The sequence below is a fragment of the Fomitopsis serialis genome (genome assembly GCF_022376445.1).
Source record: "Fomitopsis serialis strain Sig1Antser10 chromosome Unknown B0H18scaffold_252, whole genome shotgun sequence".
NCBI lineage: Eukaryota > Fungi > Basidiomycota > Agaricomycetes > Polyporales > Fomitopsidaceae > Fomitopsis > Fomitopsis serialis.
In genome coordinates, this window is record NW_025955212.1 from 1 (window position 1) to 7,820 (window position 7,820).

At 52.1% G+C, this 7,820-nt stretch overlaps 2 protein-coding genes across 2 annotated transcripts; one reads left to right on the forward strand and one right to left on the reverse strand.

Annotated features, from left to right (window-relative positions):
• Nucleotides 1–607: 607 nt before the first annotated feature.
• B0H18DRAFT_961239 (uncharacterized protein) lies at nucleotides 608–2,066 on the reverse strand (the record flags this gene model as incomplete). Its single annotated transcript, XM_048043041.1, has 7 exons — nucleotides 608–764; nucleotides 816–946; nucleotides 1,005–1,172; nucleotides 1,263–1,391; nucleotides 1,449–1,538; nucleotides 1,601–1,708; nucleotides 1,767–2,066. 7 exons carry the CDS (start codon nucleotides 2,064–2,066, stop codon nucleotides 608–610), a joined length of 1,083 nt encoding a protein of 360 aa, XP_047885338.1.
• A 1,053-nt stretch (nucleotides 2,067–3,119) lies between these two features.
• On the forward strand, nucleotides 3,120–7,057 carry B0H18DRAFT_942872 (uncharacterized protein; the record flags this gene model as incomplete). The annotated part of the gene is made up of 11 exons (XM_048041888.1): nucleotides 3,120–3,353; nucleotides 3,436–3,714; nucleotides 3,774–3,879; nucleotides 3,949–4,213; nucleotides 4,278–4,491; nucleotides 4,547–4,901; nucleotides 4,964–5,379; nucleotides 5,458–5,860; nucleotides 5,935–6,161; nucleotides 6,243–6,398; nucleotides 6,448–7,057. 11 exons carry the CDS (start codon nucleotides 3,120–3,122, stop codon nucleotides 7,015–7,017), a joined length of 3,225 nt encoding a protein of 1,074 aa, XP_047885339.1. The 3' UTR covers nucleotides 7,018–7,057.
• Between the last annotated feature and the right edge of the window lie 763 nt (nucleotides 7,058–7,820).

Below are 7,820 nucleotides of genomic sequence, written 5' to 3' on the forward strand. Positions count from 1 at the left end.
TTGTGGGAGAGGCCTCGGTCACCCGAGACCGGGGATGCTGCGGGGTCAGCGTTCGGACACCGGCGTGGCGCCCGTGAGACCTGAGGAGGCGCAGAATACGCCTATCCCGGGAGAGGCTCCTCAGTCACCTCTGAGGCGGACATGGCCGTCTCAGATCATGTAGGGGTGAGACCGAGTACCCTAGCCACCTGTCCATCGGGGCAACATGACACTACCGCTCCAGGTGATCTGCCTAACATCTCGACACCCAGATGATATCTGCGGATAGCCTAGTCCGAGCTGAACAGAACATGGTGAATGGGTGAGTGAAGGCCCTACACCGGCTTGGGGTCATCGGTGTAGAGCATCCTGTAATACGATGCTTTGGTAGCTCGGGCTATTGATCGCACATTGTTGCGCGCAATAAATCACGTATAATCAACTATTATTGTCGGTACCACGACAATGGTGTAAGCAAATTACAAACTCGAGCGATGTACTATGAACAGGTGATTAAACGAGTGTAGAGAGTATGACGGATTATGAAAGAGATAGCGGAGCCATAGCAATTGAGAGCAGCATTACGAAAGCGATAGCACGGACTTGCAATGGACAATGAATGAGCAGCCTATTCCTCACGAAGATCATGAGCAAAGTTGTCGGCTGCGTCGTCCGCCAAGGCTTGAAGCTGAGACGGCGCAGACGTTGCATCCTGTCCACGGGCATCCGGCAAGGATGGCGAACCAAACTCTTTCATGTCCGCATTCAGTATAGCCATGAAGACTCTGAGATTAACAGTCAGACACGTAGAATGGGAGACAATTCGCTGAATGTACTTTGTTATCATGCGGGCGTCAGTAGCCTGAGGATATTTGGTGCGGATGGTCTCAAGATGTGTATCCACACGATCCCAGTATTGATTGATGTTGAATGTAGGTATGGACAGAACCTCGATCAGCACCTGCCGCTGTCGAAACTGTCAGTACCTGACGCGCGGCGAACAAAGATGAGAGTGTAAGTCGCACCAACAGAGCTACACGAGCACACAGCTCTAAAGTCACTTGAACTCGAGTACCTGCAAGATGCGCAGCGATGCTCTCGCACAACGTCATGATGTCAACGCGCGCAGCAGCGGCCCGGCTCTTGGCAGTCGCACTAGCAGATAGCATCTCCGGTCCGAGGCTGAGCCACACCTGTATTCAACTAGTTCAGTATGTGGATAGTTGGCGCAATGATAGCCTTCGGAGTCGAATGATACAGTAAGTGGCTGGCTCGGCACTCACCATACTCTTCAACTCTGCACGCCGGTCGGTCAAGCGGTCTGTTATACGCTTCAGTACGATCAGATTCTTGTGTGTGTTGTTGCGAATTTCAGTCGTATAGCCCCAATGTGTATGACGGTCGAATAACGTCTGTATTTGCGTTCGTCACCAGCATGATATACGCAGGATGTATTATATCACACATACCTTGATGCACTTGTTCGGTGTTGAGTGCCTGACATACGCCGGTAACAGCGGTGAGACGATCACTAAATAGCTGTACACCTCAATCTTGTCCTGTTCAATGTCAACGATCAGCTGCCTTGAGATTGAAGATAACGATTCGGACATGCCTTCACCCCCCTCGGCAGAGTCCACTGAACCTCTGCAGGCTGTATAGTCTCCAGTTGTTCTTCGTGCTTGAGCAAGCGTGCCGAAATCCATAAAGTCCGCTCAGACAGAGAGAGCTGTTACCAGTGTCAATCAGATATATGGGCCCGCCGTCAAGCTTACGTGAGCACGTACCACTGCATTAGCATCAAGTTCCTTCTGCGCCGCTGGCCTGAGGCGAACTCGGCGACCGACCTGCTTAGCAAATTCCACAAGGTCCTCCTCTGCCCGTCGCTTGTCGCCGAGGGATGGGTTGCTGACAGTGGTCAACGGAGACTCGGATGCGACACTGGTATCATCATTGTTGCTCGCTGTAGCATTGCCTGCTGAAATCGCTGCAGGGCCAGTGATAGGAGGAAGGTCCACCGTGTTGGATGATGGACTGACCGGTGGAGAGCTTCCGACAGCAAGCATCAGGTCCACAAGCTGCGACATGAGGAAAGAAAAAGAGAGAAAAAGGAGAGAATATAGAGGGATGGAGGAAAGGCGACTGTCGTCCGAGTCAACACAGAGAAGACTTTTAACTGGATGAGCGACAATCACGTGCAGAACCAAGACCCCCGAATTTGGGCCATTGAGCTGCAGAAAACGTAGCAATTGCATCCCGCTGAACATATGCCAGCCCAAAGGACAGATCTGCATGCAGATGGTGAATGTTGTTGCATCACAGATGTGCGAGGTGCTTACCAACGGTGCCAGGATATTTTCTTCCTGTCCAGGATGATCCGAGTTCATGGGAATGTAAGCCCTGCACCGCACACACAGGTCAGTTCACGTCAGTAAAGAAGAACGGAGCAAAGCGACATATCGAATCCAAGAAACACCATGAGTCTGTTGCAGCATTACTCGAGAAAGAACATACTGAAGCCCATCCGAATCGCCGCGATGACCTGGCGGCCTGCCAGCCACCAGCCAAGATGTTCCTATCAGACGTGTTTATGGGTCCCGAGGCTCAGCAGAATGAACAGAGCGACGAGAACATACCTCGGCACAATCCTCTCGATGACATCTATGTCGATGGTGATCAGATCATGGACCATGCGGGTAACGAGGTCACCTTCTCAGCAGGCTCAGCTCCATGGGAGACGGAGCCTATGCGGATTCGAGCCGCACTAGAGAATCTGTTGGATAACCCGTACATTGAGCATGGACACTGGGGCGCAAGGGCAGCAGGGATGAATGACACGGACCTTGCCGATGAAGCTGAGGCAAATGACGAGGACCCTACAGTCGCAGATGCAGTGGCTGAATTGTACCGTGCAGGTAGATACCGCTTCTCACAGAGTCAACAACATGTAACTAACCTGCTGATGCATAGGCCTCTCTGACGATTTTGATGATGACAGTGGCTGGCACGGGGAAGACTTTGACGCGAGTCTAGGGCAAGAGTACGTGGCAAATGATCCACAATGGCAGCCATATGGTTCGAAAACAGTATGTTGCTATGGACAGAACATTGGAGATAATCACTGGCTCACACGTAGTCAGATGTTCATTCTCGACCTTCTGGACAACTTACCACGATTACGGCTCTCCGATGATCATCTCAAAGTCGTCATCTGGGCATTGAAGGAGTGCGGAGCCACGGATGTTCCATCATTCCATTCACTACGAACGAAGCAAGCACAGCTCACCAAAGAAGTGAACATCAAGACCACGCACCATACATCAGCCCAGGAGAACCATTTCTACGCCACTTGTCCATCCGAGACAAGCCGTCTTGTAAGTACAGCGAGGACTTGGGGTGCTTCCGAGTCCCAAGTCAACGCACGACGCAACTGATCATGTTCTTGATCTTCTGTAGGACTTTGCCAACCCTCTTGTGCGGCCGCATATGAAGTTCCTGCCCCGCGTGGGCACGTCAGTCTCAGAGTTCAGAGATGGGGAGAAATGGCTCAATATGAATGAGGATGCACTTGAAAGAGGCCAGCTCATGTGGATGGACGAGAAGAAACCGCACCGACATTTCTATATCAAGGAACTCGCGCGGCTGCGTGACGGACGCTACGTGATGCCGCTCCGATTTGTGGAAGATAACGAAGTGGATTGTCTTGATGGCTTCCTCGTTGTCCATTATCCTGCGGTATGTCAAGTGGTCCGTGGATAGTACTTGAAAGCACGAATTCACCAAATATTGAATAGACCGGGATATTCGTCGTCCGTAGTGAAGAGTTGATCCGTGTGGCGGCGGAGGAGCTGCAAGACAATGTGGTTGAACTGCAAAACCAACTGAATATACAATTTGACGGTGAGTCTTGCTCGCACACACCATAGATCATTCACCGCATGGCGGCGGCGGCGCTGACAAGCTTTCTAGCTCTAGCGCCACTGTGGGTCCGGGATGTACGACATCCAGTTCGCGCGAAAGCTGCCAACCGGCCAACGTTCACAGTGCGATTGATGGCATGGTGCGATGATGTATCTGGAAATAAAACGAAGCAGTACAATGCCCACACGAACGTCTATGTTGCGAACATCAATCTCCCGCATGAAAAACTGAAACAAGAGTACTTCGTTCGCTTTTGTTCGACCTCACAGCATGCATCGTCCGCAGAACAACTAGAAGGGCTCGCTAAAGATACGTGAGTATTCTATCATTCTCCACAGCTTGAAAGGCAACAATACGTGCATACTGAAAATACACAGGGGCCCTGACAAATGGCATGCAGCGTACGATTGCAAGCTTCAACAGGAAGTCTTGTTCCGGATCATCCCACATGTCTTCCCCGCAGATAATCCACAGCAATCTGAGCACTGTTCGCACATTGGTGGGAACGGCAACAAGCCCTGTCGATCTTGCAAGATTGGTGGTACCGCAGAGGAGCGGGAAACAGACGAGATCTATGAGTCATTTTTCTCAGTGAGTAGTCGTGATTCCGAAGATCATAGATATGATTCTCACCTATGGCCCTAAGTCAGGACCTCATCGCACCACGGAATGGACAATCAGTCAAATCGAGTCACAGCTATGGATTGCAGGTCTTGGCGTGCAGAATACGGTCGATCTCATGCAGACGAACACGGGGGTGAAAGATAAGACCGCCCAATACTGGATCAACATCCTGATTAAGAAGGCGCGTGCACTGCAGCACGAGCGGATAACAGCAGCGGCGACAAGGGACCCACGCTTGAACGATCGTACCTACAGCCGTGACGCCGAGGCCAAACAGGCTGTAAAAACGACAATCAACCGTGAAATACAACAGGAGTTGCACGATTGGCTTGTCCAACAGCCTTCACACAGCTACGACACGCTCCCAGCCGATTCCCGTACGTCTCTTTCAATGCACCACAGAGCCACCTGGCGCTCACCTCAAGTCCTGTGATCGCAGCACTTCGTGATAGGCTGCGACCAGGAGATCACTATAATGTCCTGCTTGGGCTCCCGGGCGTTGAGATTCATTTCGATACACCCGGTGAGATTTTGCACACTTACTTACTCGGACAGGAGAAGTACGTGTGGCACAAGACGACCTCACCCTGGGACAAGAAGAAGGACGAACTCTTTGCGGCACGGCTTCGGGGTTCCTCGGTCGATGGTTTGACCTTGCCACCTCTGCGAGCAGAATATTTGCTTCAATATAAGAACTCTCTCGTCGGGAAGCACTTCAAGGCGTTGCAACAGGTCGGGGTCTTTCATTTACATGATGACCTATGCTCCGATATCATTCGGGAACTGTGGAAGGCCACCGGTGAACTCGGTGCGATGCTGTGGTACAATAAGATCCGCAAAATGGACGAATATTTGGTACGTCTCATGCGGCTGTTCGCGCACTGTCATGCGCAACTCATTGGAATTGACCCCGGGCTTCATATGCATTGACAGGCAGATTTAGAGATCCTCATCGCGAATGTCCTCGACATTTGGGTGCTCATCGACCCGAATAGAATCCTCACCAAAAATAAGCTTCACGTTCTTGCCCATCTGATAGCGAATATCCCCCGGTTTGGTCCAGCGATCTTGTATTCCACTGAAGTCTTCGAGTGCTGGAACGCTATTTTCCGGTTCTGCAGTATCCTCTCAAATCATAGGGCACCAAGCCGTGACATTGCTGTGGTGTTGGCCGATATGGAACGTTTCAAGCATCAGGTGAGCGGCGGTTGGTGGCGCAACTCTGCGGGTGAGTACGTTCAGGCGGGGGAAAGAGTTTGCACATTCCTGCAGGAGAATCCCAGTCTACAGCGTCGTCTCGGCTGGGTAGAGAATCTATCGGCCATGCTCGTAGTTGGTGAGTACAATAAAGTTGTCATGACAATGACTCACGAGTTCGACTGATTTACCTATTCATGTGCCGGTTACCAGGCTCAGTGAAGCTAGAGGCACAGTTGAAGCGACATCCGGCTAGTTGGGCTCAATCTATCGCACCGTTATCACTTCCGCCACCAACGGACAATGTAGCATCAAACTCCGACTCTTTACACACAGCTACTATCTTCCAAGAGTGCAAGTCTTTGGTCTCGCAATCAAAAGACATCTGTAAGCCGGGTTCGTGGGTATTTTTTAAGACTTCGCGAGACGTGACGCCTGTCGTTCCCAGCGAAATGGTGAGCGCAATGATCCATCAACTCTACTTACAATCTCAAGTAAATCTTGCATCTCCCTTTCCGCAGATTCCGGATGTGGGAGCAGGGCGTGTCTTCAAGATACTCTCCCCTGTTGGCGGCGGAGAAGCGGTTGCTGTTATCCAGCATTTCGATATCATGGGCAAACGGGATGGCTATCTGAATATGCCAATCCTTACTCCCAGTAACAGACCCCATCAACTCGTTGCACCAAAGGTACGCTCAAATTTGCAGTCCGAGGGTGCACTTGTAGGCTCCGTGTTCTCACAACCTATTCTTAAAGGATGTCCTCTTCATCTTCAATGCGCAGCATGATTGCTATGCTTGCCATTGCACTACGGCCGGGCTGGAGCATGTCATTCAAGAGCGAGTAGTCACTGCCCGGACCCGACTCCATGTCACGCACGCAGAAACACCGCGTTACCTGCTTAACATGCATGCTCTCCACAACGCGGACCTGATTCGCGAGACCTTACCGCGAAATCTTACAGAGCCTCAGTATTATCTCGCCGACCGCCAGGTGCAGCACTGCCGTATTGCCACCGCTCTCCGCGTCACTGGTAGTGTCCGAAGGAAACAAATAGCAGCTAAAGCCGCCGAGACTCGCGCTCGTAACAAAGAGGCTCGCGCAACGACTGCCCCGAGTCGCAATGCTCAACTGCGGGACGAAAACAGCGGCAATGACCCGCCTAATGCAGGTTCGCTATCCAAGTTTCATATGTACATGTTCGAACGACCTGATCAAATCGTAGAGCCAGGAATGGCCAACGAAGACGTCGGTACTGGGGCGGACGACGATGTGGAGATGGAAGACCTGTCCTAACATATACATGCCGCTTTTCTTATGTACTCCATTCTCGGAGTCACACCCGCGACGGTTAGAGTCATGTTGTGGGGCTCTTGCAGCATCGGGTTGAAACAGTATGATCACAAGATTACTCGGCGGTCACGGAGATGGCTGAGCAATGTTTGTGTGGAGAGCCTGATCATCTTACCTCCCACCCGCTGCGGACCTTACGAGCCAGGTCATGGTCAGGTGAAGCCGGTGACCCTAGTGCAGGGTCTCACCACCATGAGCCGTACATCGTGGGTTACCTCCGTGACGCCCGAGGGTCTCAGCGCTTTCGGATGCCACAGCGAAATGGGCGTGTACGGCTCCTCGCCAAGGGGGGCGAGCGTGGCAGACTCACGCGTCGTCTGTGTCGAGGTGTTTCTGGCCCTGGCTGGGCTGAGGGCGGACGAGATGGGCGCGTGGGAGATCTTGGGAGAGGCTGTAGGTTGTCGCGCGAGGGGAACGAGAGCAGCGTCCCGCCGGGAATCGCGGTGCGTTCGTCTTCATGCTCGTCATCAGAATCGAAGAGGTCGGTCTCGTGTGAGACTTCGACGTCGAAGATAGCGTCGTAGACATCCGCAGAGCCGGACCCAAGCAAATCGAATAAGGGTATCCTCTTCACGTTGCGCGTTAGGCGTGAGTAGAAACTCTGGTCGGCGTCACCCTCCCTCCATGTCTGGCGCTGGGCAAGGTACCTTTCGTAAAGGTTGATAATGATCAAGAAAGGGAAGGACTGCTTTGGGTGAGATAAACGTTGACCAAGAAGAGAATCAGTCGCACCGTCAGTTTGATCA